This window comes from Perca fluviatilis, chromosome 1 (assembly GCF_010015445.1).
Source record: "Perca fluviatilis chromosome 1, GENO_Pfluv_1.0, whole genome shotgun sequence".
Lineage (NCBI taxonomy): Eukaryota > Metazoa > Chordata > Actinopteri > Perciformes > Percidae > Perca > Perca fluviatilis.
Genome location: NC_053112.1, coordinates 38126646 through 38147091, shown reverse-complemented (window position 1 = coordinate 38147091; position 20446 = coordinate 38126646). Strand labels below are relative to the sequence as shown.

The 20446-nt window shown below is 41.1% G+C and overlaps 1 protein-coding gene across 3 annotated transcripts; it reads left to right on the top strand.

The window, feature by feature from the left end:
• The first annotated feature begins 1368 nt into the window (after window positions 1-1368).
• Window positions 1369-19770, top strand: card14 (caspase recruitment domain family, member 14). 3 transcript variants are annotated; one of them, XM_039794104.1, is made up of 21 exons: window positions 1369-1399; window positions 1861-2135; window positions 2597-2734; window positions 2824-3149; window positions 4973-5131; window positions 5288-5407; window positions 6116-6241; window positions 9107-9256; window positions 9345-9473; window positions 10253-10350; window positions 12398-12453; window positions 12671-12731; window positions 13680-13896; window positions 13978-14104; window positions 15108-15348; window positions 15504-15567; window positions 15657-15777; window positions 16011-16175; window positions 16867-16985; window positions 17812-17927; window positions 18618-19770. In XM_039794104.1, exons 2-21 carry the CDS (start codon window positions 1922-1924, stop codon window positions 18823-18825), a joined length of 2955 nt encoding a protein of 984 aa, XP_039650038.1. In that variant the 5' UTR covers window positions 1369-1399; window positions 1861-1921; the 3' UTR covers window positions 18826-19770. The 3 variants fall into 3 exon arrangements, with proteins under 3 accessions (XP_039650038.1, XP_039650890.1, XP_039643768.1); XM_039794956.1 differs by lacking the exon at window positions 1369-1399 and adding an exon at window positions 1568-1584; XM_039787834.1 differs by lacking the exon at window positions 1369-1399 and having other exon boundaries at window positions 1788-2135.
• Window positions 19771-20446: the final 676 nt, after the last annotated feature.

The following is a 20446-nucleotide window of genomic DNA, read 5'->3' as shown; positions in this document are numbered from 1 at the left end:
CGTCGAAAGGAGCCAGTTGAGGTGGTTCTGGCATCTGGTAAGGATGCCCCCTGGGCGCCTCCCTAGGGAGGTGTTCCAGGCACGTCCAGCTGGGAGGAGGCCTCGGGGAAGACCCAGGACTAGGTGGAGGGATTATATCTCCAACCTGGCCTGGGAACGCCTCGGGATCCCCCAGTCGGAGCTGGTTAATGTGGCTCGGGAAAGGGAAGTTTGGGGTCCCCTGCTGGAGCTGGTCCCCCCGCGACCCGACACCGGATAAGCGGACGAAGATGGATGGATGGATGGATAACAGACTTTGTGACACAATCTCCGACATGTGCCTTCTGGAATGTTCAGCGCAGCCCACAAACTGTCATATTAAATAGAGATTGTATAACATGTCTCCTCATTATTGAGAGGCGGGAGTCAGGATACATCATTCATGACATTACACAGGCCTTAAGGTCTGCATAAAGAAAAACACACACAAAAACCGGAAGTTTGCACGAACCTGACCTGATCCAAGCCCAAAGGTATTTTGAGAAATTACAGCATGGCCAAACACAGCAGTTGGGTGGGTCAGACCTTATTAGATTTGGACAGAGAATAAAAGCTGTAGCTAGAATGGCTGCTGTTCAGCAAAACGTTTAATAGTCTCACTTTCAGGAGCTAATCCAATAACACGCTCCATTATGCAGAAAAGCTTTGTGAGTATTTACACTGCAAGTGCTTGTTGAGCATTTACTGTTAGTGTTAAGTTGTCTTTTGTACTTTCAAGGAATGCCTGTATTGATTTTTTAAACAAATCACTTTGTTATGGACTGTGGGAAACTGTCCCTTCCCTTCCATCTTTCTCAGTCACACTTCAGTCAGAGTCTCTTCTGGAAAAGGCTTTGGTGTTCATGAAATGTATACTTATAAGTTTTAGTACTTTAGAAAGAGAGTTAATAAATGTGGCGGATAACCTTTCAGTGTATTTATTTTAATTTCTGACTTAAAGCACAATATGTAGGAATGTAGCGCATGCATTTTTTTCAGTATATAAGTTCTGCTGTTCCGCCCGTTCATTTTTTATTACTGCTTTATTTTCCCTGTATATGATAATACGTGTGCTATGGGCTTTAGTTGTCCTGACTACTGTATATGAAATGATAAGAGGGAGAAAAGCGGACATTGTACTGTTGTGTTGACTGAGGCTGGTCAGGTTACAGACTACTGTATCGGGGGTGAAAGGATCGTCCATTTGTTTGCATACAGTACAGTAAACAGTAAGTTCTGTCAGTAAGATAGGTTACATTATGAAAAAAAGCCCTTGCCCTTGCGCTGACGACCCATGTCAGCTACGCCTCCAACCCTGATTTCCTTCCTCAACGGAGGACTTTGCACTGCAGAGCTCAGTGTTCCTGTCAGCGGAGGTCGGGTATGTGTGTTTACTGTGATGATTAGGAATTATTAATGCGAACTGGCATGTCGTCTACCATTTCTGTGTTAGAACACGTGTGGGTCTGTGAGAGGTTTTGTTCATTTTTCCCATAACCACAGCCTATGGTTTATGAGGTTTGTGATGTGATTAGATGTTGAATTAGCTGTTGAAAGCAAACACAGGTTAGAAAGCTACCAAGAGTAGGAATGAATGACATGTGTGTGGCGCATGGAGTGTGTGTGTGTGTGTGTGTGTGTGTGTGTGTGTGTGTGTGTGTGTGTGTGTGTTTGTGTTTCCCTGCTGTTGCGCGTACTGTAGCTTTGCACTGGTCTTACGGTTTTTGGTCCTATCGATTTTTTGACTCTTCTTCCAGTCAGCCTGCTATTCTGTCTGCTTCCAGGAATGAGCCTATGTCTTTGCAGTTAAGGGTGTGTGTGTGTTCGCTTCGTTTGCTCTAGCCGTGGCCATCATCTCAGCTGCAGGCAACCGTCTCTCTATCAAACACACATAACACTCAGGATGGCAGGGGAGTGTTTTCCTGAGGGTCCAGACCTGGGAGACATGAGCGAGGAGGAACTGTGGGAACTGATCAACGACAACCGCCACCGGATCTCCTTGGGGGTGCGGCCGTGCATCTTGATCCCGTACCTGAGGCAGGCCAGGGTGCTTGCTGAGATGGACGAGGATGAGATCGTCTCCAGCCACAACCTCACCAACCGCAGCATGAGAACCAGTGAGATTTCTGACTTGGCTTTTTGCTTCTTGGATCTTAAACAATGTTAAAAGCCTGTCCGTGGGCTTATGGAGGATGTAGCGTGCCTCGTGGATTGTGCTCCGTCCTCTTTTACTGCACCTGATTGGTTTACACTGATTGTTGAGGGTATTGCCAAGACACAAAAGGAATTCCAGCCACACAATATTTATTAGTAAAACAAAAATTATGTTACGGTGCCTGACAGAGTTTAAGAGTGTATTGGCCTGCTTATTATATTTATTTTCTAATCTTGATTGTGGTTATTGTAGAGAACAATTGTTAGCTTGCTTTCTCTGAAGATAAATGAAAATGCTGTGCTTTTACTAGATACTAGATTAAGACATTCATAGAGGAATCACTTATTTTGAGATTGAGTCTGCTGATTCAAGGGTTAGGGTTGGAGTTTTAGACAACATTATGTTATCCTCTACCATTCCCAGGCTATATGCTGGACTTGCTGAGGACCCAGGGGAGGAATGGGGCTGTGGCTTTGCTGGAGAGCCTGATGATCCACTACCCAACCCTGTACACCCAAGTCACTGGACGCAAACCCAGCACTGAGCCTTCAAGATTCAGTGGTCAGTGGCTTTAAGTGCTCTTAATTTTAAGGGGATATTTGTTTTTGTTTACCTTGCTTTATGTCTGACTTGCGTTGCTCTCCTCGCAGGCCTGATAAAGTACTCGGAGCTGACAGAGTATCTGGTCAGAGCCGTGACGGGGATGCAGAAGGAGCTCCAGGAGGCGCGCTGCGAGGCTAGTAAAAAGAGTGCTCGCTGTGCCTCCCTGGAGTTGGAGGTTAGGCAGATAATGGACCTGGAGGAGAAGTCCAGAGGCCTTCAGACTGAAAACGAACGCATGCGGAGACACTTGTGTTCTTTGCAGCGTGACGTCACCAAGCTGAAGGATGAAAAGTGTGACGTGTATATGCGCTACACAGCAGCCATCGAAGAGAAATCAGCTGTAAACACGCGCCTCCATGACCTCAACCTGCAGGTCAGTGATCCTCTGATCTGACTGAAGTTTCTCACCTTAAAATAACTCATAAATGCAAAGAATGAGTTTCTCCTCCCTGAAACACAAGCTGTGATCTCAGTGGAAAGTCATAAAAAATGTAGGGTTAAAGAACTGAAATCTGAGCAGTGTAGCTTGATATAAATTCCGAAGCTTACTGTATGCCTCGGTAGCCACTGTTAACAGCCTGTGAAAACAGTTGTATATTGTCTTTTGGGTCTCTGGGGAGGCTTTGCATGAGAAAATTACTTGAATGGCTTGGGCTTGGAGAGTACGAGTTTTTAGCAGAAGGCCTAGGGTCCTATCAGTGCAGTGCAAAGCCCGACGCAAGTGTCTTTGCTAGTTTAAGACCGACGCAGTTGTCAATTTCCCGTCTAGCGCCTGCGTTGTTTAAATAGCAAATGCACCTGCGTCCATCTTTGCGCCCATGCTGGTCTTACAGGGAGGTGTGTCTAAAGTCATTTCTTTGTTATTTTAACAGCAAATTAGTAAAATGTGCCTAGGCTCGTGCACAGTGCACGCATACTATGCTTGTTACACACACAGGGAAGCGCAGCAGCACACACACATGCAAAAGATTACAAATAAAAATATTACGGTGCAAATCCGCCATCATAATAGCAATGCACCAAGGTCCAAACGCACCTGGCTTTTAAAGGGGAGATGAGACTCTGATTGGTTTATTGCAGTTTACGCCCAAAACACACCAATTATTAATGAACACACAAAGTACTACTCTTTTGAACCATGCGCCCGACGCACGGACCCTTTTTTCCGCCGTCAAACTAGCAAAAGTGGATTTGGACACACCCTAAAAGCACCTGCACCAGGCGCTTCACACCGTGCACTTAGATCGTTAAAATAGGGCCCCTAGAGTTACAAACTGGGATTGTGGAGTTTGTATCTGTCACAGGAATCACAATAATATAATACAAAAAATAATAAAGTTTATTTGTATAGCACCTTTAAAAACAAAAGTTTACAAAGTGCTTTGACAGAAGCACACACACACACACACACATGAGTACACATCATTGTAATCATTAAACTTGAAGATGGGACACCTTTAAAGGGCAGTAAAAACGACAATGAATAAATAAAATAAAATGAAATGAACAGATGATGGGATAAATAGACAATAAAAGAGACAACATCACATAAAAGCAAGTCTATAAAAATGAGTTTTAAGAAGTGATTTAAAAGAAGTCACTGATGCACAAAGCCTCTTCTCCTCTGGCATAACCCTTTAGTCATAGCTCGGTATGATGAGTGCCATAAAAGAGCAGAGACCCTTTTGATACACTTATCGCAGTTGATACTAAACATGGTAGCTGTGTGTTTCAGTCTTGGCTGAATCAATTATTTGATTAATCATTTTAAATTTATTTAAAATTTATTTATTAAACGATTAATTGAACAAAATCGATAGTGGAAATTAGAGCTGGGGGATATGAAGAAAATGAAACATCACGATGTACTTGACCAAATACATTGATGTCGATACTGCGTCAATATTTTAGGGTTGACTATTGGTGCTTTCACAAAATATTTACACAATGAGATGCGGATACAATGACTAAGAGGGTAAAGGCAAATAAGTTCAGAAAATCACATCACTTTACTGTAATGCAGCCTTTGAAACCAGGAAAAGACAACACTTGTGTCATATATTGCGATATCCAAAATTTAGGACGATATCTAGCCTCATATATTGATGTCGATATAATATTGATAAATCGCCCAGCCCTAGCGGAAATAGTCGTAGTTGCAGCCCCTTCAGCAGTGTTGTTCTTGTTTGGTGTCAGATATATCAGCTGCAGACTGAGCTGCAGAAGGCCCAAACGGAGAATGAGTTCCAGAAGAAATGCTCGCTCAGGTGTGCCTCCCCTGCTGACACTCCGCGACTGCAAGAAGAAGTCAGGAGTCTGCGCTGCCAGCTGGTGAAAGTGGAAAAACTGGACCCAGTGAGAATAATCATTTAATCATTCTGTGTTATCAGCTGGTTTATGTGGCGTACTGTACTATACTGTTGGCACATATTCAATCGTAAGACAGTGAAAGTAAAATAGCCGCTTGTGTCGTCATGTTTGTATCTCTGTTGCTGTGTACCTCTCTGGCAGGCCCGTGAGGACATCCTGGCCCAGGACCTGGCGGAGGCCATAGACAGCCAGGTGGAGCTCGCAGAGCAGCTCAGGTGTTACAGAGAGGAGAACGAACAGCTGCTCACAGACAAGCAAGGGGTGGGTGTGTGGGTGTTTAACTGTGGCATCATGGATCAGGAAATGTCATGCAAATACAGTAAAACATCTACTACACTGAAAAGAGCCATTTTGATTATGCAACTGCTACCATGACGTACACAAGCCTTTGGCCAGAGGAAAACTTCTAATTATAGCTATTTTCTGACTCATCATGGAATGGAATTTCCAAATCTCATTTTCCAGGCCTAGAAAAATCATGGAATTTTGTTGTGTTACTGTCATTACAGTGATCCTCCGTGGATAACCTTCCACGTATTTATTTTCTGTAGATATTGACGTAACCTAGGCCTATAATATGCGTCGACGCGTGATGTTTTGTTTACTATTGCGTGCGTTTCTTCATTTTCCGTCTCTCCCTCTGTGCATGCCAGCTAGTTGAAAATAGAGTTGGAATCTGGTATGTTTGAATAATGCCGGGTAAGTGTGCATTCATCATTTCATGGTTCTCTAATGGCCGATACAATTTGTATCGGTCAATAGAGAAGACATGAAATAGTTTAGAAATGTTGTCAATGAACATTTTTGGGAACCCTGTACTATATACACCATCATTATCTATTTCAGAGAACACAGAAGTTTCCGTGTGGCTTAGTAGCGTTGACTCGCTCATCATATCCTGTACACCTATAACATAGCCCTAAAACACTTGAGGCCACATTGGAGTAACGTGTGTCTATTTGCGTTCAGCTCTTGGATCAGAAGGAGTGCCTGAGCCTCCAGGTGCAGCAGCTGACCCTGGACTGTAAAATGCACCAGCAGAAGAGCACAGTGATTCAGAACCAGATGAAAGAGCTGAAGGCAGAGAGAGACCAAGTAAGGAACTTTTAACAACCTTGCCACTCAAATTGTCCTGTCTCCCGTAAAGATGAATTCACTTTTCCAAGCAGTATTTTCTGTTTTACATCATAGACTGTTTGAATAGAGCAAGTAGCAGCCGTGACGTTACTCATTGGCATACTAGTTTGGCAAAATGGCCTTTGCCGTCTTGGTTTTTTGAAACCGGATGTGATAACTTTTGATGACAGGGTGGAGCTGTGTAGGATGACGTGGACAAGCCAGTGTTATGGTTACAATGGGGCTACGCTAAGCTAAATGCTAAAGAGGGATAGTTGAACCCTTCTGAAGCGAGTCATCCAGTGGAGATTTACCGGTGGGCCGTGTACCTTCAGGTACTGATGCCATTCATCTGCGTGTATGGCAGTACACAGAAACCTTCCCTTAAGTTACCAGCTAAAGCTAGTGGAGGATAGCTAGCTTGGTTAGACTAGAGTTTTAGGCGACCAAAATGTTATAACTAACTTTGATGAAGTGACAACACACAGTGAGAGGGTCTAAGTTTAAGATGAAAACATGGACAACACCCAAAGAAGAGTTTTCAGCTATTTAAATAGTTCACTGATGCTGATGATATTTAATCCTTAGGTACTGAAATTGGGTATTGAATGACAAGGCATTTTTCGATACTTGATACTATAGAGGAAATTCAGTCGGTGCCTAAAAGTATTGAATTCGGTGCCCAGCCCTACTTGTTGTGGAGAGTATCAAATATCAACACCTCTCATTTAGATCTTACTGTCTGGAACGCCCTGTTGTGTGTGTGTGGGTGTGTAATTATTTATGTCTCTTTGAAATGGGACATGAATTAAGTTATCATTAACGGTCATTACTATTCTACAAATTGAGCATTATTAAAGTCAAAGTACAAAAATTTTTAAGCATACATAAATGTAGTGTTTAGCTATTACACCAGTCGATGCCATGCAGGAATGATTCATCTTAAAGGGTTTCTTACTTGTCTTCCAGTAGCTCTTTTAAACATCATTGGGCTTGAAATGAACAATCCAGCCACACCATAACAGCTGCCAGGTGGCCACATAGCTGCAAGCTGCTCCACTTGAGCTGTGCACAACACAAGACTATAATATGATAATAGTTGACAGATCCGGGGTATAAATAGTCAATCATGCATTTAGTTTATTTATTTATCCTTTATTTAGCCAGATATCAACCCGCCCACTCCGCTCTGCATCAGCCAACCTGCTTGCTGCCCCCCTCAGCGAAATCCCGACTGTTTGCTATCCTGGCTCCCAAATGGTGGAATGAGCTCCCCATTGACATCAGGATGGCCGAAAGCCTACGCAACTTCCTCCGAAGGCTAAAAACACACTTGAAACAAAAAAAAAAAAAAAAAAAAAAAAAAAAAAAAAAAAAAAAAAAAAAAAAAAAAAATAAATCTTGAAGCTGCACTTTCACATGGCTCTTTGTGTTTTGTTTTAGCAATGTACTTGCACTACTACTTGTTGTCTGAGTGCGACTTCAGGGTGGCGAAAGCACTTAGCTTCCTCGAAGGCTAAAAACATCTTGGATAAACATGAAGAAAAAATAAATAAATATATATATATATATATATATATATATATACGAGACGTCAGCATAAGCAGTTTCACAAAACAAAACAAACTATTTCACACGTTAGAAGATATACATCAAAGCAACACAATGGAAATAGTAAAGAAAAGAGGCATACGGGTCATACTGTACCAGCGGAATCCATAACACATTACACTTAAGTCAATAGATATGTTAAACAGCAACATGTTTTCTTCAGGGCAGTTTGTAAAAGACCTTTAAATGTGTTCAAAGATGGGAGGACTTCTAAGGAAATTATGTTTTGCAGCTTTTCTTCCATGCCAGGGGTGCATCAAAAGAAAAAGCAGTTTTTTCATGCTCTGAGTGCACTCTGGGACATTTAAAAAAGTCTGATTTGTAGATCTAGTAATGCTGGTATATAAAAGGATAAAAGGTTAGACATATAAGTAAGTAGTTCACCTACCAATGTCTTGGCAATAAATAGCAGCATGTGCATTTTTCTCCTCCGGTACAGAGAGGACCATTCAAAGATTCATATAAAATGCAATAGCGAGTGCTTAAGCCTGAATTTGTCACAAAATGTGATGCAGCGTGATATGCAGAATCCATTTTTTATAGTAGTTGCATCTACATGTGACTGAGGGGTTGGCATACCTTGTGTTTCATGCCTCTCGCTCTTTCATTAAAAAAATTAAAAAGCTGGCAGAAAATTCCAGTACTTCACAGGAAAATCTGACTTCCTAAATTTTAAAACAAGGCAACTGTCATTTGAATTCCCCGATGTTCTATTATATCCATCATGTTGTTGGATCAAATAATTAAGATATATTGTAGCTTTAAACACAAACACACCAAAAAGGCCCCTTGTCTTACAAGATATACTATCCTGCAATTTTGCTTCAAAATCTGATTGCATCATTAAGTGTAAGGTGTTTTTTTGTAACATGCATTATAAACAGTGAGGTAGGCATATGATTCAAACATGGGTGCTTCTCCAAGTGTCTGTCATGTGTTGTTCCTGAGTTGTTGTGTTCTATTTCAAAAAATAGAAAGCTACTAACCACAGATCCCACTTTGACAACATTCTCAACAATCCCTGACTCAGACAGGTGCATATCATCGGGTTTGAGTTACAGGTGGCGCGTGACGGGTTAGACCATTGTGCTTATTCTGATTTTGTGATTTCTACATGAGGCATGAACTCAGCCTGATTGTGTTGTGTTTGCTTGCATGAACAAAAAACAAGGTGTGTCCATTTTGAGTAAAATAGCTACGTAAAGTAAATTTGAACGATTCCCGTTCCTATAGGCGTACCTGTCCAGAGATGAGGCCCAGGCCATGATCGCCCGCATCCTGGCTGAGAAGGACACCCTGAGATGTCAGCTGGTGGAGCTCCAAGAGCAGGTCTTCAGCCTGCAGGCCAAACGCAGCGACAGAGGACAACGGCAAAGTTGTGATGTAATTTCTCACACAAGCACACATCAGCACACCCATAAACACAACACATACTGACATAATAATGCTAATCTCTGTGTCTTTGTCGAAGGAGACGGAGATGGACTGGGAGAGCCTGAGATCCAGCTGTGAAGAATCCCTACTATGCCCACTCAGAACCCCTACCAGGCGTTTACTCTGCCGCATGGACGCAATCAATCCCATGTCACTGAGTTCAGAGGTGAGTGTGTGTAAATGAATGAATGAATAATTTTAATTATTGTGTCATGCATAAAAAACAGCATGCTGAGCCCAAACGGGCTTACAAGACACCAAGACACACAGTACGTGCATGCGTGCGTGCTCAGCCACAATTACTTTATTAGGGCTGGGTATTGACATTTTTGAACACTGACCAATGACTGATCAAGTGTTTGATTTTCTATGTTTTTATTTAGTTAAAGTCCTTGTACAGCTGCTTGTGTTAAAGAATAAGGCTGACAATAGTCTATATTTTCAGTAATTGTCAACAAATACCATGAAGAGCAAAACTCCAGATGAATTGATCTTAGCAACAAGTATTTATACTTAAGTATATATTTTTTACCTACCTAATATAAATGTTTATAGTAGGAACCAATGGGTTTGAGGCTGCATGCCACAGGCAGGGTAAGGAAGGTATTGAGAGACGGACAAACACATCGTTGGCTTTGGACTATTTTTGGGATTTGTTGACAATAAGAAAAATATAGAATAAAGCCAGCCATATCCTTAAAAGCATTAAACAGTAATATTTTTTTAAAAGTTGGACATATTTAGCAAAATTAAAAAAATAGTTTTTCGTATTGAAAATTTGTTCAAATAATAGCCAGGCCTAGATTTGATTTCTGCTTTTAAAGTCCGTACATTTTTTTACTGATCATTTTTGCAAGATTTAAAGCAAAATCTTGATTATTGCAGTTTTCGCAGAGTAAATAATTAATATGTGTCTGTACATGTATGCCATGTGTATGTGTACAGTGTGAAGATTCTACGGCAAGTTTCCGATCCCGAAACCCAGAGCCCCCCAGTCCAGAGTCTTTCCGCAGAAGAGAGGAAGCTCTATACGCAGACAGCAGGTGTGTGTGTGTGTGTGTGTGTGTGTGTGTGTGTGTGTGTGTGTGTGTGTGTGTGTGTGTGTGTGTGTGTGTCACCTACAGTACCGACCTCACTGTGTGTTTGTGCTCATGCTTTTTTTGGAAAGTATATCATTAGTTCCAGCTTATAACGGAGTTGGCATTACACCCAGCAGGAAGGTGGACCTCTGCATTCCTTTCTGCTAACATGTCGACATCCAGTTTCAAGTGGATTATTCATTTACAGATAAGAGGAGCTTAACTAGGATCTAATGCTAACTAGAGATATTCAAAAAAGTGTGATTAAGACGAAAATACAAAAAACATGAAAGCTGCAAGAGAGCAGAGGGGGTTGGGAGCACAGTGAGAGCACGCTGTCAATAGACTCCATAGGTTTTTGTACAGACCCACATTCCTCCATTCCTGTATTCTGCTCAGAGGCATGTTTGTACTTTTGTATTATTATTATGTTCAGAGGGCTGACAAGAGATTTTGCTTTGTCATCATTAGCTTAAAATGTTAGGCTATACCTACCCAGTCTAATATAAAGTACTTGATAGTAATACTTGTGTAGAAGTACAAGTATCTTACTAGAAAATTATTTTTGTAGAAGTTAAAGTCACCTTTTAGAATATTACTTGAGTAAAAGTCTTAAAGTATCTGATATTTACTGTACTTAAGTACCAATAGTAGTTTTTTTCACATTATATGTACTTAATTATTAGAAGTAAAAGTAAAAAAAAACTTTTGTTATGACTTGTATTGTGGCTTGTGTGTGTGTGTGTGTGTGGGGGGGCAAATGCTTTCATTCCACCATAAGTTAGTATGCTTCCTCCGCCTCTCCGCCCATGCCTTTGGCACTTGGCAACAAACAAAAAAAGGCATTATGTCACCAACTGGAATGGAGCATGCCAAACTGCTTATTTCGTCATCTAACAAATTTCTTCTGACTTTATTTTGTAGCAACGAGTAACAAAGATGCTTAGGGGAAATGTATCAGAGTAAAAGTATACATTTTATTTAGGAAATGTAGTAGAGTAAAAGTTAAGCTTTCCAGAAATATAAATAATAAAGGAAAGTATACAAATGTGAAAATTCTACCTAAGTACAATAACAAAGTATTTGTTCTTCGTTACATTACAACACTATACCCACGAACCAGTCTGTGTGTTGTAATTATAGATGATTATCTCACACTTAGCATTAAAGTAAGCTTTTTATCGCAAGATTAACGTTCTTTTTGGCCTAGCAAACTTTGTAGTTTTTTTCACATGCTGTTGCAACAACTAGTAACGTTAGAAAAACTACAACACTAGCTAGACCGGAAACAAAACAGGCACGCCGCACACACTTTGTTTGGGCTTGCGAGCCGGCGAGAGTAGCAGGCTAACGTTAACTTTTGAGTGGATGGCGAGCGTGAGACACCGAAATGGATGCCAATGAGATTCTGAGTTTACTTTTAAAAAGTTGCCAAATGGTTCCATTGACAAGACCAAAGTGATCTGTGTGTTTTGTCGTTGTGAACTGAGCTATCATCGCAGCACATCCAGTCTGAAATACCACTTTGATGGCCAAGCACACAGCTGATGGCCACGCACACAGCTGATGGTCAGGCACACAGCTGATGGCCAAGCGCACACAGCTGATGGCCAGGCACACAGCTGATGGCCAAGCGCACACAGCTGATGGTCAGGCACACAGCTGATGGCCAAGCGCACACAGCTGATGCCAATTCTCCGCCCCCTTGTCAAAGCCAGGAGAAAAAAGCACAAAGCAAGCCGATCCACTTTTCCATGTTGATAAGAGCATTAAAATGAGAAAAGATAATGGGACAAAAAGAAATCAAAGGACATTTAGAATAGATAAAAATGTGTGAGTTAACTATGACATTAATGCGATTAATCGCGATTAAATATTTTAATCGTTTGACAGCACTACTATAAAGTAAATAACTCAGCATTATCAGTGTATGTGTACATGTTTGTATGTGCAAGAAAAGTGACCGAGACAAATCTTTTTTCTCATTTTCTCATCTTTTTCTCTCTTGCAGCTTGGACACAGTGGATACTGAATCTCTATTTGAAGACTTTGTGTTTATCCCCGATGGTATGTATAGAAAACATACAAACTTTCTTTGTTTAAGTAAATGTGTTTTTGGGTGGATGGTTTGGTGGTTTGGTGTCGTTTCACAGGACTTTAATTAGCCATTGTTCAATGTTGAACCTGTGCCAGGGCTGTAAAGTGACACAGTAACTCACACGCACATTATTTCCTGGGAAACATCCTTGATGCCAAATGATTAAACAGCCTCTCTTTTGTTTAGTGGGGAGTGAAGACAAGCAGACACCCAGGCTTTTCTCGTCTAAAGGCTCCAGCACTGATGGGTGAGGCAGTCCACTGGGCACAACATTGCTATTAATAAAGAGTTTCATATTAGTAAGCATTTTTGTGTAAAACAGATGCCAGTCTACCTGAATGCGTTCAATAGACTGTAAATTTAAGGCAGTGCATACAGTAGGTAGTAATAAATGATGGAAATAAAGTTAGTGGAGATAATAATAAATAATCAGCACTGGTTAATTTAACACAACATACCCACCTTTAGCCCATTTACTAACTTAGATTTAAAAGTGAGCTATACTGTGAGAGCTCTGGGCATATGTAGCAGAAAGTCTGGACTTTTTTCATGTTTTATGTCTCATCCAGCACACTGGGTTTTACATAAATGAAAAAATGTGTGAGTACTGACTCACATTTTAAAGAGTATTCCAAAAACATAGTTAAAATCCACTGTGCAGAGCCACTCACTACAAAAAATAAGGGGTGGGAATCACCAGAGGCCAATAATGCGATATCATACCAATACTTATGTCACAATACGATATTATTGCTTTTTTAAACATATTGCGATATCTTACAATTTATTACCTTTTTTCCAACTTCAAATGATGTACCCAAAGCAAAACTTTGTCAAAAGATTAATTTTGTTCTAGTGGACTGAAAAAGCAAATGATTATATCATTCTGGTACCAAAAAGTTACATTCTCATGTGCAGTTTGTATAGTAAAAGATCGATACTTGGCGTCTGTGTATCCATACAGTATTGCCACGAAAAATATTACTATACTAGGTTATATTGATTTCCCCCTCCCCGCCCATACTAAAAATGTACATACTACACTGGGTATGGCTGTATAAACTGTAGAGTATGAAAGGATTGGCTCTGTGCTCAGTGAAAAGTAAAATATTTCCTTTCCACAAAAGTTAACGATGATCCTTAAAATAATCTAAATGTTTGATGAAGCATTCTATCCTCATTGCTCTCTCACCAGCGTGTCAAGAACTTCTTACCCTCCCTTCCTGATGCGTTCGCGTCCGAAAGCGATTCGCGTCAATGGCCGCGTTCTAAGCATCTCCCTGCAGGGGGAGGCGCTGCTCAGTCAGCTGGCCGTGGTGGGAGGCAATAAGACCGGCGTATTTGTGCACCAGGTGACAGAAGGGACCCCTGCCCATACTGTTGGCATCAGCCGCGGGGCACAGATAGTGGAGGTGGGTTTAAGTGTGTTTCTGAACAATTCTAATCGTACTGCCTAAAGTGAAGGCGTTTCTCATAATAATGTTGCTCTGCAGGTCAGGTACGAGCAGAACCAGAAGGCTCTGAGGATGGTGCTGGAAGATTCCACTTTAGAGGAAGCTATGTGGGCTCTTGGCCAAGTCACAGGCCTCTGTCACCTCTCCCTCCGGCCAAGGCAAGATGGTATGTCCCACAGCACATGCACATAAAACACTTTTTGCCCTTGTAACCAAGATGGTATGACTCATCATAAATCATTTTCATACATTTTACTGAAGATGTTGCATCCCACTCTGAAACATATATCCATTCTTGAAGCCAAAGTAGTACTTTTTTATTATAACAATACTAATTCACAGTACACACAGTAGAGAAAATCAGGTTTTGTACACACACACATAACACACAAATGTATAAACACGTACAAACATGCAAGAGACTGTATTCTAACAAATCACAGTGACTGTATCTCAGCCTTAGTTGGAAATAAAGGCTTATGGCTTCAGCTGTTATAAGGAAGCAGATTGTTTCTCTTGAGATTAAAGCCATGTGGCCAGCTGCCACATGAGATAACTTATGTCACTGCTACTTGTTCAAATAGCAACAGGATATGATGTTGATCAAGCTGCTGTATTTATGAGGGTGTTTTTGTTTTGCATCGTTCAAAGAATTCAACATTCTTCGAGGTACACAAGACGAGCTACTGAGACAGAGTACAACGTGATAGCGTCATTTAATGTATCCATAGGGCATCACATAAAGACAGCACAAAACAGTGTAAAAAGCACAAAACCTTAAGTTCTTTTTTGAACTTGAAACCCAACTGTTAATGGGTTATCTCATGCTTTCATACGGACTGCAGATAAGTGATGTGTGCTGTGCCAAATCCATTTTGTCACTCAAGTTTGTTTGTTGTGTTTAATGGAATATTAAGCCCCTATATCAAGAGAGGATAGCATTGTTTGTCAGCCAGTTGCTTGGTTCAAACCACTACAGGAACATAAGAGGGGGTTTTAACTTTGGGCAGGTAGTTACAGCATGGTTAATGTTAAACCTTAAATGGACAGTGGAGCTTAAATGACCACACCTGAAATCACGGTGTACAGCAAGTGAAGACTATGTAAATAATGTATAAGAGACAAACATACATTGGCTTTAGTTGAAGTGTGTTCCTCTGCCTGTTCAGACTATGAGGCGCTGCTGCAGCAGCTGCAGAGCAGCGAGACAATATCTGGAGACTCCTTCTACGTACGTGTCAACATGTCTCTCTCTGCCGGCCCCAACGGAACCCTGGCCGTGTCCTGCAACGACATCCTTCATGTAACCAACACTCGGCCCGCTGGCACTGAGGACTCATGGCGCGCCAGCCAAGTTCACCCCTGCCAGCTACTGGACCTCCAGACTGGAAACGTACCCAACTATTACAGGTTGGTACACCGATGTGGAATATAGAAATGTGGGGTATACATACAGTAGGTAGGGAGTCAGAATCATCTGCATACTTGTGCAAGGAAAAGGTGAAAGGAAATCCCCACTCACAGTGCTTTAAACTGAAAATTTTAACCATTGTCTGACGGCACAGGGCACAGCGGCTTCTCATTCGAGCAATTGAAGACATGAGCTTTCAAACAAAGAAGTCTCGTAAGGTAAGAATAATCAGAAAATACTGCCACCCAGTGACTGCATCTGATATTTCACTGTGCTAACTCCTGGTTATATTTATCTCTCACAACAGGCTGGGCGTGTGGTGGACCAGAATAAGCAGAAGGCAGTGAGAATTGTCAGCACCGGACGTCATGGCAGGAACCCACTGTGGGTCAGTGTGGAGGAGGAAAATACCAAGAGCACAGAACCAGGTACAAATGCTTGCTCTTGTCTTGTGTAGACCTAGTCTATCTGTAAAGTGGCCTGAGATAACTTCTGTTGACGATTTGACACTATCAATAAAATTGAATTAAATTGAATAGCCGGCAGCTGCACAGTAACAAAGGCACTGTGTTGCTTCTTGAATCCGCTGTTTGATAAGCGTTTTGAATGTTTTTTGTATGAAAACTTACCTGTCTCACAGTGTATTTTATTTCCTATATAGGGGATACATCCGCACCCAAAAGTTGTCTTACCCTCATGCCCTACAGCCTGGTCACCCCCATCTTCCCACCCATCTGCAGGCCTGTCCTGCTGCTGCCCACCATCCTGGGACACAGCCTGAACAAGAAGCTGGCAGACTGGCAGGGCTTCCAGCTCTGTGAGCCTGGTAGGAAACACAGCGTCATCACATGTTGAAATTTCATAACTGTTTCCGCTGGAGCATATGCCACTGAAGACGCATGTTTAGATACGGAGAGGAGGGAAGCACCTTCCTGTGCTGACAGATAAGTCTGTTTGACTTGACATATCAAATGTTGGCTGTCGCTGCAAACCAGGAAGGAAATAAACTTTGTAAAATACATAGTAATAAAAAAATGATATAGGCTATAAAGACGACAAATGTTTGCCAGTGTTCCCTTCAGTGGTAGAGCCAAATGAAAGTTTAATGATCTCTGTGGGAAGATGTGATTCATTACAAGGATCGGTAGAAGAAAATGATCAATGTTCCAGGTATTGTACCAAATTAATTAAAGATAATGCAACTACTAAAGGTAAATATGGGTTTCCCCCAGTGTATTGTAAGCCCACCAGACCTTAGTTGACCCCTATCAAGCCTAGTCTCTGGTAATAATTTTTGAATGTTATCAAAGCTACAGTTGCATTGGGATGGCTTGAAAACGTACACGTAGTTATCATTTTAAATCTCCAGTTAGCTTTTAGTTTTCTTTCACTTGCTTGGCTTAACAACTTTTCTGGCAGAATCCCTGCGCATATCTTCATATAGAGTTTGAAGTATATTGATGAATATACATCATTTTTGACTTCACATATATCATCACCTCCCTTCTGCTCTACAGAGGTGCTGAGCACTAGCGAGCATGCAGCCCGGCTGCAGAGGTCCGAGATCCTGGAAGAGTCCGAGCAGGGAACAAACTGCTGCTACACCCTGCAGAGTGTCGAGAAAGTTATGAAGAAGGTCAGAACATACACAACTGATATTATATTAAAATACTTACATTGGAGGCTGGTAGCTCAAAAAGCAAAGAATGGGCCTCAGTAAATTGTGGTTTGAAAGAGAATGGAAAGGACACACAGTATGTGGCTCATATTTTCTTAATGCCTCTAGCAGTGGGGCTCTAGGGAAGACGTGTTAGATGGTTGGCTGTTTCACCACGTTAGACCAGACTGCAACCCATGAGCTTTACAAGTCTGCAGCATCCGACCCTTTACCCACAGTCGTCTACAATGTTTAGCTTTAATAAATCAGGCTGCTACAAAGTAACCACACACATCAGCCCGGCTTGTTATAACCCTCTATGCTGATGTTTATGTGGGAGACATCGGATTATTGGAGCTCATTAATCCTGTCCGTCACATCCTACTTTCAAAATCAAAGAAATAATTCAGCAGTGCAGGTTTTCTTCTTGAAATGTGTTGTGAAACAAAACGCTGCTGCGTCACATTTTAAGATATGATGTAACAATTTGCAACGTGATATACAGTAGAATTCTGACCAAAAAAAGTGTCAGATTGATTGAGGGATCATATAAACTATTTTTTTCCCTTATGTGTTTCTATCATCATTGCGCTTATTAACCATTAAAAAAAAGCACACCATCTGCAACAAGACCGACATACCATCTGCATCTGGTGCATGTGGTGCTGTGTTCACATCCTGAATGAATGAATGAATGCATATATTTTTTTCATGTGCTCCTAGAAAACTGCGCTAATGCTTATTTAAAAATAATCTTTCTTTAACCCATATTCCATTTATTCTCCTCCTCCTCCTCCTCCTCCAGGGGATTCACTGTGTGCTGCCGTTGGGGCTGGACTGCGTGCGGCGGCTGCACCGGGCCCAGATCTTCCCTATTATCATCTTCATCGGCCTGTCTGCGCGCAGTGCACGGAAACTTAAGTAAACCCTCCTTCTCCTTCTTCTTCATGCCAATGCTGACAGAGCTCAACTTATTATTTCTCTGCAATCACATTTAGGTAATCACTCTAGGCAAACTTGATGACCTCACTGATATCTGCCATAGTTTCCATGTTTCCATTTTGTCCTTTAATTGACTCCACGTAGAAGTCCCAAAATAGATACTGGACTACAATAGAGCTGTTTGGAGCAGTTTGTGAACAGTGTTTTCTGTTGGAGGTGGTAAGTCCCTTTGGGGGGGACTTTGGGCTTTTTCACTTGCATGTAATAACATGCACAAAAAGATATATATAACACAATAAAGGAAAGGAAAAAGCCAAAAAGCATAATATGAGCACTTTAAAGTAAAGGCTAAACAGTTCAAATGATTAGTTATAAGAACTGAATAAATGGTTGAAATTGTTAGCTAAAAGTACCGTTAGAGGAGAAATGGTCAAATATTCAGCTTCATTTTAAGTAATAGTAGCCTAGTAGGCTAGTATTAGTATGATTGCTGACAAAACTAACATAATATTCAATTGTATGAAAAACTTGGTTGGGAACCACTGCTCTACACCGTTATGATCAAAAGTCCAAAACCAAACCACCAACAAACAAACCAAAAAATAGATTAAAAAAAATAAATGATTTTGACCATATCTTCATTTATCTGGTTCATTTATACACTTCCAGGTCAAAGCTGCAGCGCCACAGCCAGTCGGAGGAGCGTCTGTTGGCTTGTTCGAAAAGCGAGGAGCCGCTGCTGGACAAGCTGCCCTGCCTGTACCACAGCGTGGCTCCGGACTCCTGGAGCGACCAGGCCTCCCTGCTCACCAGCCTGCGCTCCATCATCTGGGAGGAGCAGAAGAAGATCGTCTGGGTGGAGCACGACCAGTGGTGAGGCAGAGGAAAAAGAGAAAAGAATCTTAGCAAACAGAAAATATGAAAAAAAAAAAAAAGATTTCTCAAAGGGCTTTGTGTTAATATGATGTTGAGAATATATTTAGCTTTACAATAAATATTTTTGTAAACACAGGTATGTATCTATGATACTTATGAGTAACTGGGTGAAAGAAGGACTCTCATAAAGTGCTAGGACAGCTTAGACTTGAAAGGGGAGAATGACATGCAGCAGAGGGCCGCAGGTCGGAGTCGAACCGGCGGCTGCTGCATCGTGGATTAAACCTCTATATATGGGCGCCTGCTCTACCAGGTGAGCTAACCAGGTTCCCATCTACTGTACTTTTAAGTGTATAAAGCTGTATCATTATTCACTGTACCCAGAAACAGTTTCTGCTCTGTTGCCTCCCTTTTTGAGGTGTCCACTAAAAACCCAAAGATTTATCATTAAGACACACTGTAATAACTAGTATGCACTTTATCTCTACAATATGTTGTAGATCGTTTCCCACTATGGGGGATTTTCTTTAAATGTTCTGGATCTGTCATCTCTTGTGTTTAATTAGAATGTCTTTATTTGAATTAGTATGAGACGGGATTATTATTAGGAGAAAAAAAAAAAGATGAATTGTAACACACTGTAAATATCAGTCAACTTATCTATTCTTGTACAATAGTTTGCACCATTTTCAGAGGGAAACTCAACCGCAGGGCTTGTGATTATAATCGGTTGAAAGTCTTCATCATGACAGATCCTGTGTGGCGTGTTCATGACATGGATGTTACAGTTGTTGTTCCTTAAATGAGCTCCGCTCTTTGTCCTCATCTTTCTGTGGCGGATTATGTAATGGTTTGTTTTGTCTAATGATTGTTAATGATTAATGATTGTTCCAAATGTGTCTCACAGTACACATTAATAAAAAAAAAATATTTTGATCTTCATTAAAGTGTGAATTGAAGGAAAGTCTGAACATTTCCAGTTTTCATTTGAAGACAATTTCAGGACTTGAAAACCTGCCATCGTCTCTTGACTTAATATGGAAACAATACTAACCATGATGAAGGTTAGTATCAGCTATGTAAGGGATAATATAGAGCAAGCCTTTAGGTCAATGCAGGGGGACCTCCAAATTATTGTTAATTTCTGAAAGTTTTTTCAATGAATCCACTGAGCCACATGTAGGTTTTTAACATAAAAAAATGAATTATAAATCATGGCAACAATTATTAGGCTAATTCAAGTATTCCAAGCAAAAAGGCTACGTACAGTGCCTTGCGAAAGTATTCGGCCCCCTTGAACTTTTCGACCTTTTGCCACATTTCAGGCCTCAACCAAAGATATAAAACTGTAATTTTTTGTGAAGAATCAACAACAAGTGGGACACAATCATGAAGTGGAACGAAATTTATTGGATATTTCAAACCTTTTAAACAAATAAAAAACTGAAATATTGGGCGTGCAAAATTATTCAGCCCCCTTAAGTTAATACTTTGTAGCGGCACCTTTTGCTGCGATTACAGCTGTAAGTCGCTTGGGGTATGTCTCTATCAGTTTTGCACATCGAGAGACTGACATTTTTGCCCATTCCTCCTTGCAAAACAGCTCGAGCTCAGTGAGGTTG

Bases quoted from the DNA above. Each gene is read 5' to 3' on its own strand.
- card14 (XM_039794104.1), top strand. From the start codon at position 1,922: ATGGCAGGGGAGTGTTTTCCTGAGGGTCCAGACCTGGGAGACATGAGC. The intron at 12,454-12,670 runs GTATGTATAGAA...TCTTTTGTTTAG, and splicing joins CTTTGTGTTTATCCCCGATG to TGGGGAGTGAAGACAAGCAG. The intron at 15,778-16,010 runs GTACAAATGCTT...TTTCCTATATAG, and splicing joins TACCAAGAGCACAGAACCAG to GGGATACATCCGCACCCAAA.